Source organism: Palaemon carinicauda, chromosome 1 (assembly GCF_036898095.1).
Source record: "Palaemon carinicauda isolate YSFRI2023 chromosome 1, ASM3689809v2, whole genome shotgun sequence".
NCBI lineage: Eukaryota > Metazoa > Arthropoda > Malacostraca > Decapoda > Palaemonidae > Palaemon > Palaemon carinicauda.
The window spans coordinates 252,679,718-252,703,499 of record NC_090725.1 but is presented as its reverse complement, the minus strand read 5'-3'; the positions used below and the strand labels follow the sequence as shown (position 1 = coordinate 252,703,499).

Genomic DNA, 23,782 nt, shown 5'->3' with positions numbered 1-23,782 from the left:
GAAGGGTTGCTCCAACTGCTCGACCTTGCTGACCGACGGCTTTGAATTAGATACCCCTGACACCACGGAGTCAAGGGATATAGCAAGGGAAACCCTTTGAAGGCGAGTATGAGACTTCCAGAAGAACTCTCCGGGACCTTACCTACCTAACGAATCTCTGAAGTGCCTACTGTTCCCTAAGGCTCAATCCAGTACGGTTGTGCCTCAGATACAGGTCCAGCCTCCCTTTATCCAACGGACAGTGGACGCGGATATCAACAAGGCACTGCAAGGCTTGGACATCCACCAAGACTAGATGTCGGAGGTGTCCACTGACACCGAACAGGACCTACTGTAAGAAGGCCCAGAATAAGAAGCGGTTCAACCACCCACGGAGGAAGAAGGATCCGTTTTTACGGTGACTGAGGACCCTCAGCTCACTGTGTCGGCATCTCAACCTATGCCGTCAACCTCTTCAGCCCCAACTCCCCAAAAGGCTATACAGGTCGGCAGGAGCAAAGCGCTCCTAGAGTCGATCCAGCAGATGTTGACACTGTTCCAGAAGGAACAAGAGGAGAATAAGCAAGATCTCAGAGATGAAGAAAGAGGTATAGGAAGGGAAACGCCCTGGCGCTTCCAGGGGCTCTGCTAAGCCCCTTAGAATATCTGACCTCCCTCACTGCTCTGAAACTAACCCCTGGAGGTATACGGAACACATGCCCATGATGAATGGGAAGCTTTATATCTCAGAGAAGTTGGGGGCCAAACCGCTTGAAGATCTGTATCATGAGAGCAGTCAAAGAGGGCAAACCCAGCCCAATCCTAGAGGAATGCAAACCATTATCTCTAGCTATGCCCTCCTGCGAGAAGTGGAAAGAGGTACATCTAACCTTCTCCTTCTCGAAGTTGGATCTGGAGATAGCAGGCCAGCAGTTTAATGAGAACCTTCCAAAGTTGCCAGACCATCTTTTGAGAAGGGAACAGGAGACGAAAGAAAGACTTATCGCCTCCCTGTCTCATCAGAACTGCTTGGAAATGTATGCAGGCCTTAAATAATGCCCCACCCTTATGATGGATTTGTATGCTTTTGTCAAGTCAAAAGGGACCTGTAGAGAGCATGTGTTTGCCGCAGCAACGGTGAAACACGAACCTAAAATACTGATTTCACCATATATCTGGGGCGAAGACCCTTTCCAACAGGAAGTGGTCCAAGAAGTCATTGCCAAAGCCACCACAGAGAATAGGAACCTTCTCCAAAAGTGAGGCATGTCCTCAAAGAGGAAATCTTCATTAGACCTGCACAACTTCCGACCGTGACCATGACCACTGTGCCTTAAATGGTAGCCTAGCCACAAACCACCTTCCAGATGGTCCCTCAACAGCTGGTAGCCCAGTCACCTGTGTTTAATCCAGACTTTGAAAGGCACTCAACCACCTTTCGGCCCAACAAAGGTAAGAGCCCAAAAAGAGGATCCTCCGGAAACCCCCAAGGGTGGAGGAGGACGCAGTCACGGAAACAAGTCCTCAGGAACCTCTAAACAATGAGAGGTTCCAGGTAGGAGGCAGACTTTTTCACTTTGAGGATCGTTGGACCTTTGATCCCTGGGTCCACAGCCAAATTACGAATGGACCTGGTTGGAAATGGAATAAAAATCCAACCCACTTCTCCAGAATTCTTCCAACACTCCACCCTCTTAATGAGAGAATGCCTTGATGAAGTCATTGAGCTTCAGCACGTCATTTCATTCCTGTGCTGAAACTTGGTGACGGGCAAGAGGGCTCTCGAACTTTGGGAAATTGCTACCCCAGTTCGAGAATCTAAATTTCTCTCCTTCATCTTTTTCTTTCTCTCAATATTACTTCAACCTTCTCCTAATTTTATAAACTTTCTTTCGTGTTGCTTTCCAAGCTCTATGAGAAAAATTTCCCTCATTATATATGTGCATATATTATGTACATATATTTATAATGTTTTTTTTTCTCCTATGGCTTGGATGTTTCTACATCCAATGTAGCCCCGGCGGGGATGTTTATACATCCTTTATTGCTGCCTGCTTCGATGAGTGGGAGGAGGTATCACGGTTGGGAGGTGTTTGCATTCAAAGCTATATATGAGAGTATTGGATGATCTCAGCCATCCCGAAGATGGTTTGGACCTTCTCAAGTGTTGGGTCTTTGGAATCCAGGGGGATCCAATGCTTGGGGTAGGACTCTCGGCTTTTGGCCGGAACCCCGTTATTACAGATATGGAGAGGATGATTCCATAGTTTCTTGGTCTCAGTCCTAACTGGCGGGTTCAGCTTACACCTGTGCCTCTATATCTGTTTCAATGCTATCCTTTGGTTAGGATATGGAGTGGACCATCTGGGAATTAAACTCTCATTGTGCCGATAGTGGAGAGTGCAAATTTCCTTTCTGACGTGTGAGTGCCTAATATTCTCGAGCAGGTACATCAAACTAACCCTTTTCTCTCTCTCTCTCCTCTAATGGATTCTTTAAGTAACGAACCCCCATCCCCTGGATACGCTGACTCTCCCCCAGCACTGTTGACGACCTCTGCTAATTCAGTTAAGGAAAATTCTGTTGACGACCTAGGAACAAAAAAGGACCCCTCTACTAATGCTTTAAAACCAATTAAGTCGGGTAACAAAGGGAAACTTCGAATCCATCATGTTACCCAAATTCCAATAAATACTGATTATGATATGCTATATAAAGCATTTAGATGCTATGGAGCGATAAAAGAAATTAGAATGAAACTTGAAAATGAAAAATGGCATCCATGGATATCTTATAATAATCATGAAGAGGCATTCAATGTAATATGTAACATCAATAATATCAAAATTAATAAGTTAAATGTCATGGGTGCCCATTATAAGATACCAAACAATTTAGATGTATATAGAACTGCTGACTGGTTTGAGAAAGATATCGATATAATTATGCTCCTCCAAAGAGAGCCAAAACCACCAATGTGGCTTGTTGCCAAGCCTAAAGGGAGTAATGGGAATTATTTTAAATTAGCAAACTAATTCAGAAAAAGTTAGGAACCATTGCACCAGGTGATATATCTCGCTTTGAGAAAAATAGCTTCCTAATCCATGCAAAATCATATGTGCAATCAGTAATACTGTCTAACCTTAAGACAAGCAGTGATGAGGATATGTTAGATGTCAAACCCCACCTAAGTTTTAGTTACAGAAGGGGAGTAGTCTTCAGTAAAGATCTATATGAATTTACAGAAGAGGAAATACTAGCCATGTGCCCATTAACAGTGTGGAAAGTGCATAAGATTCCTGGAACGTCAATGATTATCCTTACTTTCCAGGATGCCGATGTGCCTTTCCACATCGATATTGAAAATGAAAGAATTAAAGTTCGACCTTTCAAACAAAAGCCCTTACAATGTTTCAAGTGTTTCAAATTTGGACATCCTTCTAAAGTTTGTAAAAATGAAAAAATGTGTAGCATCTGTTCCAGACCTTATCATGGAGACTGTACACTGAGCTCAGCTGTTTGAACTGCAATTCAAACCATAAATCCTCTGACAGGAGCTGCGAGATTTATAAGTTTGAAGAAGCAGCTCTCAACAAACCCAATGTAGAACACATAAGTGTAGGACATGCCAAAAGACTACTGAAAAACCAAACAGCTATGCAAAGGCACTGAAATCAATAGAAAATATACCACAGGAGACATCAAACCCACATAGTGCTGCCAGTAATTCCAAGAAAAGAAATACATCATCTAATGATAGTAAAGTTTTGCGTGACAAGGTAAGCATATTGCCTTCCAAGGCTTTACCACTGTGTATTAAAACTGCGCCACTGCCCACCTCTATACACACTTCATTCCCCATCACTAGCAATAGTACTAACCTCTCTCAAGCCATGTCCTTGCCTGATTTGACGGAGGTTCCACCCAAAACAAAGCTACCAGGTTCACCTGTGGTAGGGAAGGTGCAGAAACCTGGTAGATTCTCACCACCTATAAATAGGAAAAGAGAGAGACCGCCATCTCTCTCACCCCCTTCCATAAGAAATATTAGAGTTATGACATCAAATAAATACTGTATGATGTTTTGTCTGTTGATGTTTCTAATCAACCAGAAGACAATTTAAATAAATCATAAATTCAAGTTGAGGTCCACCATCCCCCTCAACAAACAGATCAGAAGGCAACAAGAAAAGCACAAACAAAAAATGACAAATTCGTAGATAAGTTGTATTTTTCCTAACTATTCCTCAGCTATTTATTAGGGGTTATACTTTCGGCGGAGCTGAAATGACAAGCCATTAAAATTTAGCGAGGGTTAGCTACTCAAACCGTTAGTTTGCAGGGGTAGGGGGGGCGGGGGGTAGCTTGCTACCACTCCCGTTCACACACCTGTGATTTAGTCACTTTGCTTGGAGGTAGGACTTCAAGGGGGATAGGGATGGAGGGCAAGTTTGTATAAATAGCTAAGGTTTGTATAGTGAGAAAAAATACAAATTATCTACGAATTTGTCATTTGTTCCGTAACTGGAAAACAAACCACGCTATTTATTAGGGGTGACTCACCCATTAGGAAGGGTGGACGTCCCTGCCAATCTGGCTTTTGGCTTTGCCCGGGGGCTCCTTATGTGAGTATGTTAGTACTCAAAAATAACGAGTCCCTGCCCTCGCTAAACCTTCCTACGCAAGGTCCGCGGCCTACGCAAGCTGTGCGTTGAGACGTGCAGAAGTGTCACTGTCTATGTAAAGTTATTCCGAGTCTATGTAGGAAAAACCTGATGTAACCAAGACTTCCCAATACCACCTCACCAGGGTATGGGGACACAACAGTATTAGCCTAATACTAGGTACACAAGGGAGCATGGTTTACCAGCAGTGGTTTGAGGTCAGCTTATGCAGAGAACCCAGGATGCTGCTTTCCCCACGAGAGGGTAGGATGAAAGAAGAATAAGAGCCAGTAGAATCTTTTCATTCACGCAGACTAAAACTGGATAACAGTGCCCTCAACCTTCTGCTACTTGTCCAATAAGGAGCTTGAGGTATACAACCAGCTGTTGTGCAGCCACCACCGGACCGATACAGATCGTATTGAGTTCCTGTGGGTCACGTCTTGAAGAAGAAAGGTTGTGAAAGTCATCTGGAGCATTCACATCCTTTCTTGTAAAACCTGCGTCACAGAGTAATCTGCTAAGAAGGACCAGGGACGTAGCTATGCCCCTGACACTGTGAGTCGTCATGTCGAGATGATATTTCGGTGATCCTCCTCTAGTCTCTCCCAGTGCTGACAAGAGAAGGGACCCGGGCAGGCTGTTGCTGTTTTCTTTAGGCAAAGTCTCATACCTTACCCTGGGTACAGTAACGGATGATCTGGATTGTCCGTTACCGAGTTGAGACTTGTGTAGGAACCGTCACCTCTGGAGACTGTGTCTGGTTACATACTCAGGGACGAAACTGAACATTGTCTTTCACCCTTCTCAATAATGGGCAATGTCGAAAGAGAGACCATGAAGTTCCTTGACTCGTATGGATGCTGTCCGAGTGTGTAGGAACATTGTGTTCTTAAATCAGGAGAAAATTTGTTGCCGGGTGAAGTGGAACATAAGGAGGTCCCTTTAGGGATCGGAGATTTGAACCATGTTCCGAGAGGAAGGTCTCAATTCTGACTGGGGAAAGGCTAGTTGTAAGTCCGTATATGAGTTAGGAAAAGTCTATCGATGAGAGGGTGTCCCTTTCTTTCAATTTGAAGGTGAAGGATCAAAGTTGAGTGATCATCTTTACATGTCAGAACTGAATAGGGGGTCTTTTCCTCTTGTATATACTCGAGGATTCCGCTATTGCTGGAATCGAGGTATCGAGTGGAGAGACACACTTTCACATGACACAAACCTCACAAGACGTTATACTGGATGGTAGACTGATGCTGAGGAATTCCTCAGATATCTAGACAACCTTTTCGCAAAGAGGTATTGGGTAGTCTTCAGGCTTACAATCATAGCAAAGCTATAGCTTGTGGTAGGTGTCGAAGTGGGTTGTCTGTGATGTGGAGAGGGTTCTCTTGGAGACTCTATCAGGAGCTGCAAAAGGTATGGAGACGTTTCTGCATAATGCCATAGCGGAGCTAGGAGAGTCCTTGAGAGGTTGACCGATGTTCTACCCTTCTTGAGTGCCCTTCTCCAGATAAAACAGGGACGAGACGTAAACGTCATTGTTGTACCCACCGTTGTTGCCAGAGAGCCTTGGGGTCTAGGGCTGGTGAGCAACGGCAGCCTGAGATTTAGGAGCGTTGCGAACAGACCCCTAGTTGGAGGACCTCGTAAAGTCGGGACTTTGTTGGCTACATGGCGATCCAAAGTCCATTCGGTATACCTTATCCGAGATGCTGTGCACAGATTGTCGGCGAGCACGTTCTTCCAGTCTGGAATGAAGCGGGCTGATAGTGGTATCGAACGGACTTTGGCCCATCTTAGTGTTTATACTATAAGATGGGAAGAGGCTATGAGAAGTTCCTTCTTGCTTGTCGATGTGAGTCTGTATGTGGTGTGTGGTGTGTCGTCCATCACATCACTGAGTGGTCTGTTAGGAACCGATGAGGCTGCTGAAGGACTGGAAAGTTGGCCTTCATCTCTTAAGAGATTTAAGTGAAGATACTATGGTCCCTCCTTTCTTCTCTTTCTGACTCAAGTCTCTTGGAATGGAAGTCATTCTCGTTTCGAGAAGGTTTTGTGGAGATTGGTGTCTAGAATCATTCCCAGATACACCAGTCTCCTGGGAGGGAAGTAGGGAAGACTTCCGTAGGTTTACCCTGATCACTGGATCTTGGTAAAAAGACTTCAGAGGTTCCAGTGTTAATGCAAGGTTGCCACTGAGTCTGCTAAGGTCAGTCAGTCGTCCCGAGAGAGAGGAGACAGAAGCCGATCCTGTGAGACCAGGATGGGTGTAGTGGAAAGACCGAAGCACAATGCCTTGAACTGGTGTTTCTTGTTTGTCTAGACTGAATCTTCCAACCTTCCTAGATGAATGGTTTGGACTTGGAAGTAAGTGTCCTTTAGGTCCAGTGTGCAAATGAAGACCTGAGGTCTTAGCCCTTGTTCGAACTCCAACATGGTGTGGACATCGACCCAAAGGGACAGCTCCTTGCTGATCCTTTTGCATGGAAGATTGTCGACTCTGGAGTCTTGACTTGTGTCGTAAAGGATCAGGCGCGTTACCCAGTGTAAGAATTCTTCTCTGAGAGAGAATTTCTTTAACTAAAAGAAGGAAGGCAACGCTTAGCCTTACCATGCGCCCTGATGGGATTGATGCTATTCCTTAGAATAGAATTAATCTGGCGAATGTTAATCAATGGTTAACCGTTGGGTATCGTGGTTACTGTGCAGTTGGAGAGTGCTCGCAAGTAGTTCCCTGTCGGCAAGCCGTTGATGAGGGTTGTCGAACGTTTGCCGATCACTTTAGTGTGATGGCGAACGGCCAGTAGCGAGAAGTGTGTTATATACCTTCTGATCTAGGAACTACAGGAAGCGGTTGACTAGTAAGTTCGAGTCACGAACTGCTGGCAAATTGCCGATGACCGATGAATCGGTGGTCTGTGAGCCGATGGTGAGTTCGAGATCAGCAAGCTGATTATGGTCCCCCCTTGTTGGTTAGAGATGAGCAAGCTGAATATGGGCTGGTCTCGAGCTGAGTTCAATGATCGAAGAAAGATGAGCTGCCCATCTGTGATCTAGTGATCAGCAAGATGATGACTGGTTATTGACTAGCAATCGGTGATTGGAAACGCTAGCAATTGGAGATCGTTAGTCAGTGGAGGGACTAGAGGTCAAAGATCAGCATTGAGCTGGCAATTGGCGATCTGGTGATCGGCGACCTTCAGTAAACTGTGAACTAGCCATCAGCAAACAGTGATCTAGAAATCAGTCTGTTGATGCTTTCCTGTTTGCTGACGGTGGTCTGTCAAGGAAAAAGAAACTTCAGAAGAGACAGGGACCAAGGATTCCCTGTTTCGATTCCCCTTGTAGGATGGAATCTTCGGGATCTTGAATCCTTCTGTGAAGCCTTATTCCTCTTTTCCCGGTGGCAATGTTTATGTGTTTGTGGGGAGGAATGGGGAGATGGTGACCTGTCCAAAAAGTTTTATTCCTTTTTACTGATTATTGCGTAAGTGTGTAGGAGAGTACTGTAGTGATGGCACACAGGATGATGCTGGTGCTTAATATCTGCCTGGAGAGCAGGCAAGCGCTGGCTCTTAGGCAAGAGCTGGTGCATTGGATCTGCGAGCCTTGACTCTTTGGCAAGAGCTGGCGCATTAGATCCAGGACCGTAACTGCGCAGGAGGGCGCAGGAAAGTGAGGAAGAGCACTGGCGCGCAGTAAGGTACTGTGTAGTTTTGTGCATTCTCCCTAGAATGCGCCAAAGCGTGTGACTGGTTGCGCAAGGATGTGTGTGCATTGGCACGTGCGTGAGAGTACTACGTGGAGACTGTTGTCGCGAGCGTGCTGAAGACCATCGGCGCCCGCACGCAGTAGACCGTTGGCGTGCGAAAAGCTATGTACGTGCACTCAAGATTATTGAAGCGCGCACGCGCGAAGGTCGTCGGCGCGCGCACGCGCATAAGGCCATCAGCACTTGTGCGCAGTAGACTGTTGGTGAGCTCACGCGCGCACAAGACTGTTGGCGCACGTGCAGGAGACCATCGGCGCCCGAGCGGAAGAAAGTCTGCGCGCAATACTGTTGGTGCGCGCGCGGGAGACCCTAGGCGCCCGCGCACGGAACTGTTGCCTTGCGCGCATGCAATACTATAGGCGCGCGCAAGTGCAATTGGCGCTCGTGCACGCAGGAGACCATCGGCGCCCACGCGCGGGAGATCGTCAGCACGCGCAAGAGCATTGCTGCTAGCGCGCGCTGAAAATCAGTGGCTCGTGCGCGGGAGACCACTGGCGCCCGCGTGCCGAAAATTGTCAGCGGGCGGGAGACCATCAGCGCCCGCGCACGGAAGATCGTCGACCCGCACGAGCAGAAGACTTGGCGCGCACGGAAGATCATCGACGCGCGCGGAATACTGTTGGCGCGCGTGCAAGCTATTGGCACGAGCACGGAAAATCATCGGCGGGCGCGCGGAAGATCGTCAGCATGCGCGCGTGCAAGACTGTTGGCGCGCGCAGAAGACTATCGGCGCGCGCGGGAGATCATCGGCGCGCGTGGGAGACCATCGGCGCGCGTGGGAGACCATCGGCATGCGCGGGAGACCATCGGCACGCACGGGAGACCATCGGCACCCGCGAGCGGAAGATCGTCAGCGCTTGCGCGGGCAAGACTGTCGGAGAGAGCGCGCGCGCGAAGGTAGCGCTAGTAGGTTGGCAGGTCAGCTGGTAGGACAACCAGTGGCAGGACGATCAGGAACTGGGATGTGTCCTTTTAAAAAGGGCGAGCATCCACCGATGGAGACCGTAAACAGGTCTGCGTTAGAATCCAGGACCGAAGTCCAAAGGACTACGTTGCAGTGCAAGGTTGCGCTGGTAGATTGGTAGGTCAGCTGGCAGGACGATCAGGAACTGGGATGTGCCCTTTGGAAGGGCGAGCATCCACCGATGGGGACCGTAAAAAAGGTCCGTGTTAGAGTCCAGGACCAAGTCCAAAGGACTATGTTGCAGCACAAGGTTGCGCTGGTAGATCAGTAGGTCAGCTGGCAGGACGATCAGGAACTGGGATGTGCCCTTTGGAAGGGCGAGCATCCACCGATGAGGTCCTGGTAAGTCTGCTTGATCCTCCGAAGAGTTGTCTCTATGAGTGCCTCTCTCGCGAACGAGAGAGGTGAATACTTCGTAGAAGAGACGAAGACACCCGTGAGGACCGGTGGATCAGCAAGCTGACCTTTAACAGTAGCGATCCTCCGAAGAGGAGTCTCTATGAGTGGCCTCTCTTGCGAACGAGTAGAAAAGACTAGAAGACGCCCATGAGGGCCGGTGGATCAGCAAGCTGACCTTAACAGTAGCGATCCTCCGAAGAGGAGTCTCTACGAGTGGCCTCTCTCGCGAACGAGGGAGGTGAGCACTTCGTTGAAAAGACTTGCCAAGACTGTGCTCCGCCCCTGAAGGAAGAGAAACTCAGCAAGGGGGGAGAGAAGTCTGGGCGAAGGCAGCAACAGCAGTCGGAGACGACGAATTTATTAAGATGTGGGAAGTTCTCCTTCTGAAGGGAGAAACAACCTCACCTGGGGAGGAAACTTCCCTCGGAAGGAAAGTTGTCCAACCCCTGGAGAAGAACCTCCTTTAGCGTTCCAAGATGATCTGAAGTGCTGGTCATGTTGTCACGGGAGTACCTCTGAGGGACGGCAGTGACAGCAGATTCCCCAGGCATGAATAGAGCAATGCTTCGTTGGCACTCTTAGTCGAACGAAGAGAAAACTGCATAGTTAACTGGGAAAAAATAAAATTAATTATTTAACAGAAATTCCCTAGGGAGGAACCCCGAGGGAACAACATAAAATAAGTATTGCGCCGACAATAAAATTAATTATTTAACAAATTCCCCAGGGAGGCACTCCGAAGAGGAACTCTGAGGGAACAAAATAAAATTAAATATTGCGCCCTTCCTTCCCCAGTCGACATCCACGGGAGACGGGGGGAGCGGAGAAACTGTAATAAAACAGAATTACAATTATTTAAATCAGCTAAGAATATTCACTAATAGTGAGAACTACTGATCCTCTGAAGGGAAGTGTTCCCCACGGAGAAAAAGTTAAAATACAATTATAATTTCACTAAAAATAATTGAGACAAACAATCGGAAGAGCAACCTAACCCGCGCACGGAAAAGGAGCTTCCCCAATAGTACACTGTTGTTGTAAAGGTGATCGACCTCGAGAAGAGAAAGGCCGTAGTCACACTTTGAGAGGCCACATTCCCTTCGCTCAGAAATCCATGTTTTCTGTAGGAAACAAGGAAAGGCGAAGACAATAGTTGATGAAGAGGGTCCAGACGATGACAATTCCCCTGCGGCGGCCGAGTTAACGGTTACATGCTGACGGGAAGACCGATGGACTAGAGAGGGAGAGGTCGTTCCCCACGAAGTGTAACTGTGCTGACCTTGCTAATCTACGCAAGCGTCGTTGTCGTATATGTATCATGCACACAGCACAAACACTGAAAAGGAAACTTATCACATTTCTATACACATATATATACATAAACATAAAGAATGTTTTCATATACTGTATATACAAGTATAAGAAAAGGTAAGTTAAAAGACAAAAATTAATAGCAGTCCAGAATTGGCGAGGAGGGAGAGAGGAAACAACCGCTCTCGATCCGAGCCAAAAGTAAAGTGACTAAATTACAGGTGTGTGAACGGGAGTGGTAGTAAGCTACCCCCCCCCCCCGCTAACTAGCGGTGTGGGTAGTTAACCCTCGCTAAATTTTAATGGCTCGTCATTTCAGCTCCGCCGAAAGTATAACCCCTTATAAATAGCGTGGTTTGTATTCCAGTTACGGAACAAACCATATTTATCAAGACCCTCTCTAATAAAACCACCAGGAAATAGCATTACTGTAGATCAAAAATTGCTAATGGGAAGACTTCATCTAAAAGTTCTTCCAAAAAATAAACCATAGTTTTTTCCTCCATTTTGCAATAGAATTGTCAGGGTTTAAGGGCCAAATATGAAGAACTTAAGCTCTTAGTTTACGAGCATTCCCCCATTATCGTAAGTCTACAGGAGAGCAAGCTAGATGCTAATACCCCTTGTCCTCGCGAATATATTAGCTATAGGACACCTTATGATCACGGAGTAGGGAGCCATGGCGGAAGTCTCATATACGTTCGTCGAGATGTTCCCCAAATACCTTTATCTGTCCGTACACCTCTGCAGGCAGTGGTTGTACAGATTGATATAGGGAGAAAATATACAATCTGTTCACTGTACTTGCCTCCAAATGATAACATATCGAATGAAGATTTAGTAGAGGTGATTCAAAAGCTCCCTCAACCTTTTCTTTTACTTGAAGATTTGAATGGTAGACATCCTTTGTGGGGTGATGTTTTAGCAAACACCAGGGACAATATTATATCATCAATTGTGGAAAACGAGGATGTCGGACTCCTTAATACAGGAGAGCCCACACCCTTCCATGTTCAGACGGGTACCTTGTCATGCATCGACCTTTCAATTGCAAGCTCTAACTGTCTCCTTGATTTCGATTGGAGGACATTAGATGATTGGCATACTAGTGATCATGCACCAATCATTATAAACACCAACAATGGTCCACCTTTACAAAGATCTCCGAGATGGAATCTTGATAAGGCGGACTGGGATAGATTTCGTGAGCTAAGTGAAATTAACAGAAATGCAGAACAGTTTGAAAATATTGATGATGCCATAGACTTACTGAATGGAACCCTTCATACAGCAGGAGTTAATTCAATTCCCAAAACAAATGGGTTATTCAAACGATGACCAGTCCCCTGGTGGTCTTCAGAACTAACTGCCCTGCACAGAGCCACAAGAAGGTCTTTAACTCGACTGCGCAGACACCGCACTGAGGGAAATTTGATAATATACAAGAAATGTAGAGCAAAGTTCTGTCGTACCATGAAGGAAGCTAGGCGCCAGTCATGGGTGTCTTTTGTTTCCTCCATTAACAGTAGAACACCATCATCTGCTGTGTGGAGGAAAATAAAAAAGATTGCCAGCAAATTTACCCCGAACCCACCACCAGTGTTGAAGGTGAACGGTCAGTATGTGACTGAAGCAAATGATGTGAGTAATGCCCTGGCTCAATATTTTTCAAATGTATCCAGCAAGTGTGAAGGAGCTCCTGGTCACCAGAATAGGAGCAACGAGGAAAAGAAAATTTTAAATTTTGTAACAGGAAGGGAAGTCATATAATTCTCCTTTTACTGAAAGAGAATATGATTCCGCTCTTACTAATTGTAACAATACAGCCCATGGACCCAATGGAATTCCATATGCTATGATTAAACTTGTACATTTATTTACCCGGTAAGGGCAAGTTTTTAGCAGCAAGCTACCCACCTATTGCATTGACATCTTGTTTATGCAAAATCATGGAGAAGATGGTCAATGCAAGACTGATTTGGTACCTTGAAAAGAAGAGTATTTTATCACCGATTCAATGTGGATTCAGAAAAATGCACTCAACGACTGATGTGTTGATACGACTTGAGTCCTCTATTTGTGAAGCGTTTGCTTCTAAACAGCACCATGTGACAGTCTTTTTTGACCTTGAAAAGGCATATGATACCACTTGGAGATATGGTATACTTAAAACAATTCATGAATTGGGATTGAGAGAGCTTCCACTATTTATTCAGGCATTTCTTTCACAAAGAGTTTTTCAAGTTAGAGTAGGGGAAACTCTGTCAGAGAGTAAGTGCCAGGAAGAAGGAGTTCCTCAGGGTAGTGTGCTGAGTGTGACCCTTTTTGCATTAGCAATTAATGGGATATCGTCAGCCATTCCCTGGGATGTTCTCTAAACATTATTTGTGGATGATCTCTCCATATCATTTGCTGGAGCTAGAATGGCAATGGTTGAGAGAAAACTACAACTCTCAATTGACAAAATTATCCAGAGGGCCGATATGAATGAATTTAAGTTCTCCACAAGCAAAACTACTATTGTACATTTCTGTCGTATCTGGGGAGCACATCCAGACCCGGATATATACATTTAAGTTCAACGTATCCCATGTGTAGGGGAAGCTAAATTTTTAGGTTTGATATTTGATTGTAGACTTACATGGGTTTCTCACCTAGGTTTCTCACCTAAAAGCATTGAAAGCTAAATGTGTTGAGGCTCTGAATCTATTAAAAGTATTGTCCCATACATCATGGGGGGGCAGACTGTAATACTATTTTAAAATTATACAAGGCCTTGATTTTTTCCAAAATTAGTTATGGATGTGAAATATACTCCTCAGCCACCCCAAGCCGATTAAAGATATTAGGTTCAATACATAATGCTGGTATTAGATTGTCCACAGGAGCGTTTAGAACCTCACCTATCCCAAGTCTCCTTGTTCATGCCGGAGAGTTGTCTCTAGACCATTACCTAATGTGTTCCATTATTTGAAATTGGTTTAGGTTACAAAGACTCCCTAACTCTTTAGTCTTTCAGACTGTAAGCTTTGTAAGACACTCAACATACTTTGAGTCGCACCCAAAATCTCCTCAACCCTATGGCTTTCGGGTGAAACAATTATTAAACAGTCTGGATATAATTAGAAAGGAGTAAGGTACTTCCATTCAAGGTATCATCAATGGCTCCATGGAAATTACTAGAGGTATCTTTTTGTAAATACTTTATTGGAGTTAAGAAGAATATGACAGACCTAGAAGCCAGGTCTCTTTTTATGGGACATGTTGAAGAACATAGAGGATTAACTTTTATATATACTGATGGCTCCAAATCTGATGCTGGCGTTGGATTTGGAGTACATAGTAATGGTTTTAATTGTAGAGGTGCATTTCCTCTAACCGCTTCCATATTTACTGCCAACCTGTGTGGCATATTAACCGCTATTGAGAAAATAGCGTTGGAGAAGGAGGGTAATTTTACAATTTTTAGTGATGCAAGGAGTGTCCTTCAAGCTATCAAAGTTTTTAATTCTAATAACCCCCTAGTTTTAAAGATTTTAGAATGGCTTTTTATTATAAGACGGAGAGGTATCAGTTCGATTTTGTTGGGTTCCAGCACACGTAGGTGTGTCTGGGAATGAGAAGGCAGATTCACTGGCAAAGTATGATGCATCCGAGTTGCTGCCAAGAAGGTATCCCATTCCCTGTAATGATTTCCTACCTAACATCAAGAAATTGCTTTGCAATAAATGGCAACAGCACTGGGATAGCCTAGATGGCAATAAAATGAGAGAGGTAACAAATGTCATATCCCCTTGGAGGTATAACATGATGCCCCTGAAAATGGGAGACGTCTCTTTGTCGTCTCCGTATTGGTCACACTCGGTTGACACACGAGTTTCTGCTGCAGGGCCAACACCAACTGTATTGTGACGACTGTTTAGTACCTCTAACAGTGAGGCATTTGTTGACCGAATGCCCCAATTATAATAACTTAAGGAATAGATATTTGTTTGAGGCTCGAGGTGAGGGTGGCAGGTTCATCCTTGCCAAGATTCTTGGACATGATGTGTCCTACTATGCAAGTGGCATTTTGAGATTTGTTTCAGGAGCAGGTCTTTTGAAAACTATTTAACTTTTATGACATTTAACTTTTATGATTTTAATTGAATATTCTTTTTTATATATATATATATATATATATAAACAATGATATCGGCGTCAATGACCTTAGATGTCAGGATGCCTGAAAACTTTACATCAATCAATCAATCAATCCAACTCTCCACCCCCATGTTGGAAGAATATACCTCAGAACTCTTGAACAAGAATGTAATAAGAAAAGCGAAGGCCATCAAATTCCAGGGAAGGCTGTTTGGTCTTCCAGGAAAGACTCGGACAAACCCAGTCATTCTAGACTTGTCTCCAATCAACAAGTTCCGGATGCTTACATTGCAACACATTAAGACCCTTCTACCAAAAAAGGGGCGTACACAGTCTCAATAGACCTGGCAGATGCTTACTGGCACCTACCAGTCAGTGGCCCCCTCTCCTCCTACCTAGGATTCAGGCTACAGAAGACAAAATTTGTCTTCACAGCCATGCCCTTTGGACTAAACATAACCCCAAAGGTATTCACAAAGGTAGTGGACACAATCCTCCAGCAACTACATTCCGGAGGAGTACAAGTATAACGATTGGCTGGTGCGGGGAGCATCCAAGACTACTTGTCTGCAAGCGGCCGGAAAGGTGATCCAGTTCCTGGAACACCTGGGCTTCAAGATCAATTGCTAAAAGTCTCACCTTTCTCCAGCTCAGAAGTTTCAATGGTTAGGAATCCATGGGAACTTGCAGTCACACCACCTCTCCATTCCATTAAAGAAGAAGAGAGAAATAGCGGCATCTGTTAAGAGACTTATCCAACACAAGGATTACAAGACGCCAACAGGAAAGAGTATTGGACTCTCTCCAGTTCGCAGTGGTGACAGACCCGGTGCTAAGGGCACAGCTAAAGGATGCATCAGGAGTCTGGAGAAGATACGCATCAAACGCTCAAAGAGATCAACAAAGGTTGACCCCGACCCGATTGCGCACGCTATTAAGGCTGTAGTCAACAAATAAGAACCTAGCATGGACAATTCTCTTGCAACCACCATAAACATCAGTGGTGATACACACGGACGCCTCCCTGGAAGAATGGGGAGGCCATTCGCAAGAAATGAAAGTGCAAGGAATTGGTCACACCAGTTCAAAACTTTTCATATCAACATCTTGGAGGCTATGGCAATCTTCCTGACGTTGAAGAGACTATCCCCTCGCAGAGCAGTCCACATCAGACTGGTCCTGGACAACGAGGTGATAGTAAAATGTCTAAATCGACAAGGCTCGAGATCACCTCACATCAATCATGTGATGTTAGCCATCTTCCACCTGGCAAGGAAGAGAAGATGGCATTTACCAGCAGTTCATCTTCAAGGGTTCCGCGATGTGACGGCGGATGCTCTATCCAGGCAAAAGCCCATAGAGACAGAATAGTCCCTAGACGTAGACTCATTCTCCCATATTTCGATAAAAGTCCCGGAATTGCAGATCGACCTCTTCGCAACGAGCAGCAACAAGAAACTACCTCGTCATGTAGCCCTTACGAGAACCTCAAGCAGAAGTGATAGAGGCCATGTCTCTCGACTGGAACAGATGGAATCGGATTTACCTGTTTCCACCAACCAGTCTCCTGCTAAAAGTCCTCAACAAGCTAAGATCCTTCAGAGGAACAGCTGCAGTAGTGGCCCCCAAATGGCCGAAGAAACAATTGGTTGCCTCTAGTTCTAGAATTGAAACTGAAGCCGTTTCCTCTGCCGAACCCAGTTTTATCCCAACTGGTTCAGAAGTCAACTGTTTACGTTTCATCCTCGAGAACCAACAACCTACATCTCATGATTTTTTCGCCCTAGCAGCGAACAAAAGTTTGGGATCTCGAAGGACAAGGTCGACTTCATTGTAGAGTACAAGTCAAATTCAACCAGGAGACAATGTGAATTGTCTTGGAAGAAATTGGTATCCTTTTTTAAAACAAGGAGACCAACAGGAATTTCAACAGATTTCTGTTTCTCTTTCTTCATTTACCTACTTGAACAAGGCCTGACTTCCACTATGATAAGTGCGTGTAAGTCGGCCCTGACTAGACCTCTTCTATACGCCTTTGAGGTGAACCTCACAAGCAAAACCTTCTATAAGGTGCCAAAAGCATGCACTAGACCCAAGCCGGCAACCCCTCCAAAGCCCATTACATGGTCGTTGGTCAAAGTCTTGCACTATGCTTCCAACCTAAACAATGAGGATTGTACTCTAAAGGTATTAACACAGAAAGTCATTTTTCTGCTCGAAATAGCCTCAGGGGCTAGAGTTAGTGAAATATTGGCCTTATCAGGGATGTAGGCTATATTCAGTTCCTAGATTCAGGAGAACTGAACCCCTTTCCTGATCCTGCCTTTCTTGCCAAGAACGAGCTACCCACCAAGAGGTGGGGTCCTTGGAGAATCTGCCCTCTGAAGGAAGATGTCGCTCTATGCCCAGTAGAGTGTCTTAAGGTCTATCTTCGTAGAACTTCAGACTTCAAGGAATCAAGGAAGGACAGCTCTTACGAGACGAAACCTCTGGATCAAAATCTCTATACCTAAGACAACTGAGAGCAAAGCTCACCTACTTATTCGCAGAGCGGATCCTGACAGCTCACTCCCAGGTTACGATCCAAAGAAAATTGCTTCTTCACGGAACTTCTTCCAACACAGGGGCTTTGGTAGACTCCGCTCATACACTGGGTGGAGATCAACCAGATCTTTTACAGACACTATACGAAGCAAGTACATGAAATAAAACATGTTGTGGTGGCGGCGGGTAGTGTAATAAAACCCGTCGTCTAGCGCTGTGATGAACAGTGAATTTCTTTGGGACTTTCCAGTGCATCGGGTGCATGGGTACATTTACCCTCTAGTGCAAATCACAACGATGATTAACACACTGTTCCATATAGGTGCATATCTGACCGATAGCACTAGTGCTGAGTGAACGTTGCGTCACAGTGTTCATGCATATTAAAAGCTATTGAGAAAATAGCATTGGAGAAGGAGGGTAACTTTACAATTTTTAGTGATGCAAGGAGTGTTCTTCAAGCTTTAGAAGTTTTTAATCCTAGTAACCCTCTAGTTTTAAAGATTTTTGAATGGCTCTTTATTATTGGACGCAGAGGTATAATGGTTCGATTTTGTTGGGTTCCAGCACATGTAGGTGTGTCTGGGAATGAGAAGGCAGATTCACTGGCAAAGAATGCTGCATCCAAGTTGCTGCCAAGAAGGTATCCTATTCCGTGTAATGATTATCTACCTAACATCAAGAAATTGCTTAGCAATAAATGGCAACAGCACTGGGATAGTCTAGATGGCAATAAAATGAGAGAGGTAACAAATGCCATAACTCCTTGGAGGTATAACATGATGCCCCGAAAATGGGAGACTTCTCTTTGTCGTCTCCGTATTGGTCACACTCTGTTAACACACTAGTTTTCTGCTGAAGGGCCAACACCAACCGTATTGTGACGACTGTTTGGTACCTCTAACAGTGAGGCATCTATTGACCGAATGTCCTAATTATAATAACTTGCGGAATAGATATTTGTTAGAGGCTCGAGGTGAGGGTGGCAGGTTCATCCTTGCCAAGATTCTTGGACATGATGTGTCCTACTATGCAAGTGGCATTTTTAGATTTATTTCAGAAGCAGGTCTTCTGAAAACTATTTAACTTTTATGACATTCAACTTTTATGATTTTAATTGAATACTCTTTTATTTTTAATTTTTTTTATACATAAACTAAACGATATCAGCGTCAATGACCTTAGATGTCAGGATGCCTGAAGACTTTAAATCAATCAATCAGTCAGATTTGGTTTCACATCTCCATGAGTGGCATCATTTCGATGAAATTACATATTTTTTCGACAAGAGAAAATATGGACCCTGATGTGTTTTCAATGCCGGATCAGATTCATACCCGATTGTAACTACATTTGATAATCTAGTTGTAAGGTAAAATACTAAACGTATTTGCGTCTTATTGCTGCTATCTCAGTTACAGACGAATAAAGCACATTAAGAGTTTTAATTAAACCCTAGAAGGGCCCAACTTGAAATCAGAGTACAGATTTCCAAGGTATGAGAAGGGTAATCTCTAAATATTACCTTCCGTCCCTATGGAGATACAAACTTTGAATCCTTATAGTCGAAGTCGACACTTTCCCTGCAGGGGGCAGGAAGCCCTAAGTAGTTCCAAGCTTAGTGGATATGACAGACAACGGTAATGTCATATATAAAGATCTAGGAGACCATATGAGGAACTCATTCAAAGTAAAGGCACTTATACAAACCCACAGATATAGTACTTTCAAGTTAATTCTCTGGTAAGCTTCCATCAGGACGACATGGCCGAGCCCAAAAAACGGATTTTGAGCAAAGTGAAAAATCTATTTTTGGGTGAGATAGCCATGTCGTCCTGATGGACCCACCCTTCTTTCTTAAAATGACCCCATCTGAAACTACTCTATCTGCGACCATTCCTGCTTAAATGCAACTAGGAATGATGGGCCGTAGGAGTACGGGGAGGGGGTCCACTGGGTACCTTGATAACGGCTCCCCTTCCGTTCGCCACTCTTCCCCCTCAAAGAGTTAAATCTATTCGGGGGTGAAGATTGCTATGTGTCGTATCAAAAAATACATCCCCTGATTTTATGCGATATCCTTAAAGATACATTAAGGATACTCGCGCCTGGAGTTAGAATTCTGGAGACCTATGGTTAATTCTCTGGGAGTATCACTGTAGCAAATATCTCTTAGAAAGCTACCTAAAGGAACCTTCCATTAGGACAACATGGCTATCTCGCCCAAAAATAGATTTTCCACTTTCCTCAAAATCCATTTTACCACAAAAAATAGACAGAGAAACAAGATGTGTCAAATTGCAATTTCACAATAAATTTATTACCAAATTGCATTTTTTCAATATTTTCATGTATTTTTACATGGAGGTTTAATGATGTAGAAAAGTTCCATGATTTGTGGTAGTTTTAAAAATTGCCAATATATGTACAGTTTCTCCCCTACAAATTTGAAATTAATGGGGTTAGTTATAGAGGTACAGGGCAGATGACAATGAAAAATGGTGTAATTTTTTACTTTTTGGTCTTCAACTTGATCTTTTGACCCATGATGACATGATACCCTAGTTGAATAATTAAGACGAGTTATTTGTGATTATGTAGGCTGTAACCTTTCCAATGATACCTAATTTGTACCTGTTATAAATTTCTTTCTACAGTATGTGGAAATGCCCCTTATATTCCCCCTACCCTTAACTTTTGCATCCTAACAAATCCAAGATGGTAGACGAAAAAAAAAACTAAATGCCCCACAAGGGACATTTTTTGGAATGGGAGCAAAGTAAATTCCATTCCCGCATACCTCAGGGATTGTAAAAATGCAGGTTAAAAAAATTTATGGCGGTGCATGGGAACCCTATCTTCCTACTAGACTAAAAAGTGAGACTCCAAAATGAAAATATAAGCCTTGCTCCATCTAACCAACATTAACAATCTCAAAAGTAGGTTCCTACATACTTCACTTCACAAGAAATATTAAAATTTACACATTTTTTCCTAATATTTAGAATTTAGAATAATATGCCATTTTCCTTATTATCAGGGGCTTTGAATTTTGAATTTAGTACAAGAATACAAGAATATTTTTATTTCAGAAACAATTTTTACATTTGTGTATATTCTAATTTACACAGCATATCTTAATAATTGATTTTATAATTTTTTTTTTCTCATTTGCAGGAATGAAGTGGGCTTGTCAGTTAGTATTTAGAAGCAAGCTTACAATGCACACAGCTTATGACAGAAGAGATAATAATGAACCAGCTTCAGTAACTGCTTTAGCTGTTTCAAAGTAAGTAAATGAGAGGGCTTTATATGTAAGATCTTTATATGTAAGATTAAGTACTTGTCTCATACCTTTTGTTGTTTGTCCTTCCATTTGTTACTACTGTAATAGTATAAAAATACATAAATTATACATTTATTTCTTTCAGATTAATTATAATTTTATTATAACAATAAGAGTAACACCATAGAAAAACCTAACATTCAGTAAAGAAATTAACCATTTAAATACTTACCGCAATTCACAATGCTAGTGTTAATGTTATCATTACAACTAGCCAGGCTACAACCCTGGTTGTAAAACCAGAATGCTATGAGCCCAAGGGCTCCCACAGGGAAAGTAGCCCAGTGAGGAAAGAAAATAAGGGAATAACAAATAAACTATATACAGTATAAGTAATGAATAAAATCTACAAAATATTTCAAGATCAGTAACACTTTATTAATCAGTCTTATATAAACTACAAAATGAGATATGTCAACCTACTCAACAGAAAAGCATTTACAAAAAAAAAAAAGTTTGAAAAATTTAAACTGCCAAAGTCCTACTGATTCAATTGCTTGGTTAGGAAGATCATTCTAAAATTTAGTCACAGCTAGAATGAAATTTCTAGAATACTGTGTAGTATTGTGCCTTATGATGTTGAAGGCATCACTTTTGATTAAAATTAACAGCATACCTAGTATTATGTACAGGATGGTACAGACTGGGATGATATGAATGATTAAAAATTTTGAGTTTGCTTGGATACCCTCCAGGGAAAAAACTCCTCTCGGTCTCGGTTGTGAAAAACTACCTCTTGGCTTTGATCTTTGCCTTCAGGCCAAAAGGTTTTAACTTTACCTCTGCATCAGAATTGTGTCTCTCCATACAGTTTCGAGCCTACCTGGCCCCAGACGGAAGTTAAGACCTCCTCCATGGAGCATAGCTTGCATCTTTCGGTCCTTGAAGGGTGCCCCCTACAACACAGGATGCTAAGTAGCAGATCTTCACCTGACCTTGAAGACAGGTTTCTCGCTCATGTTGGTTTCAGCCAAGATAGTTGGTGAATTCCATGGCCCGCCTATGACGTCTCAAATTCATAGTGATGAGAAAGTTAATACTTTCTCATCTGGCAGCATCGGATCCCTGATTGGAACCCTTCGGATTGGGAGTCTTTTGTAGCGTGACCTATGATCCAGATCAACAGTTATCATGCCAAGGAGGAACTTGAGGTGCTACCACAAGAGATGACCTTCATCAGCTCTGGAAGGTCAAGAGAATGATTACCAAGAACACGTTCTCGGCTTGGATTCGCAAGGTCACAAACCGAGCATAGAATCCTGATCCTTCTCCTCAATAGAGGAGACCTAGAACTACTCTTTAACTAAGGCCTTGCAAGCGGGCGTATCGAAGCATCAAACGACTTTCGCTGCCCACTCCCTACAAGACGTGACCCACAAGAACATGGAGACGTTCTCTACTGGCCTTTAAGTGGCTACACAATAAATTGTTTAAACACATCAGGCTCCTTGATGAACAAATAGTAGATGGTGGAGGGCAGAGTTTAACCATGGTTAAGTCTGGGATGAATTTTAAAGAATGACTGGACCTTTCTTTCATCTTCCCTCCTTTGGGGGAAACAGCACCTACGGTACTCTGCAAACCTGGCCTCCTCTGTCTCTAGGTAAAACCATTCCCCTTTTTTAACTTGGTATAGATTTATACTGTATACTTGTTAGATCTCCATAACCCCTGGCGAGGTGGGATTGGGTAATGTCTATGGTTGATTCAAATTTTTCTTCATTTCAGAGAATTCTTACCTAGACTAGTCATACTGCTAGTATCACACAACTACACAGATTGCTCAGGCCACTAATCGTGCTTTGAACGAATTTAGCGAGGTGTCAGGGTTTCTCCCTGTTACATAGGAAGCACCAATGGGAAAACCCTAGGTCAAATACCAGCCAGTTGTTTCGGAGTTTCACCCTCCTAATGGGCAAGTCATCCCTATAAATTGTGAAAGGGTTCGTATTTATTGTCAGAGCAAATGAAAAATTTGGAATTTGTATTTTTGCTAAATATACAAACCTTGAGCTTTTATACATGCCATCACCTGTCTCTCAATAAGTCCTGCCTGCAATAAAAACCGACAAGACAACACGGATGTGTGAGCTGGGTAGCCGACTAGCCCCCTATCCCTGCTAACAAGCAGTGGGGTAGTTACACCTCACTAAAAGTCTTATGGCTAGTCTTCCATCTTCGCCGAAAGTATAATCCCTATAAAAGGGTCAAGGTTTGTATTGTTGAGAGAAATACAAAATACTTCCAAATTTGTCATATTGATATACATTAAAATACAGTAAATTGTTATGAATGCGTAAATTAAATTAAATGCAACATATAAATATAAGAAAAGTATGCACACTAATTAACCTTAAGGTTAAGCATACGTGTACTCAAAATCAAAAAATTTAAATAATATATCAAATATACTATGTACAGTACAGGTACTTAATTGGTCTGAAGGTATCAAAACCTAATTCAAATTAGAAAACTATAGTTTCATACAATTTTACTGCAGGACGCATCTCTACGATACACAAAATGTAAAGCTAAGTTAAACAAGTTTTAAACAGATTAATTTTGTAAACTGACATACTAACTACAGAACAAAAGAATTTTAAATATAAATAACTATGAACTTACTAGTTGCATCCATATTCCAGACTTGTTCCAGCTTG

General features: G+C 43.4%; 1 protein-coding gene across 4 annotated transcripts in view; it reads left to right on the top strand.

The window, feature by feature from the left end:
- Window positions 1–23,782, top strand: part of bchs (WD repeat and FYVE domain containing 3 bchs) — a 748,678-nt gene that overhangs the window by 707,794 nt on the left and 17,102 nt on the right. For all 4 annotated transcript variants that reach the window (XM_068389148.1, XM_068389155.1, XM_068389143.1 and 1 more), the window contains one exon: window positions 20,954–21,065. In XM_068389148.1, the coding sequence (XP_068245249.1) occupies window positions 20,954–21,065 (112 nt within the window). The remainder of the gene's footprint in view (window positions 1–20,953; window positions 21,066–23,782) is intronic.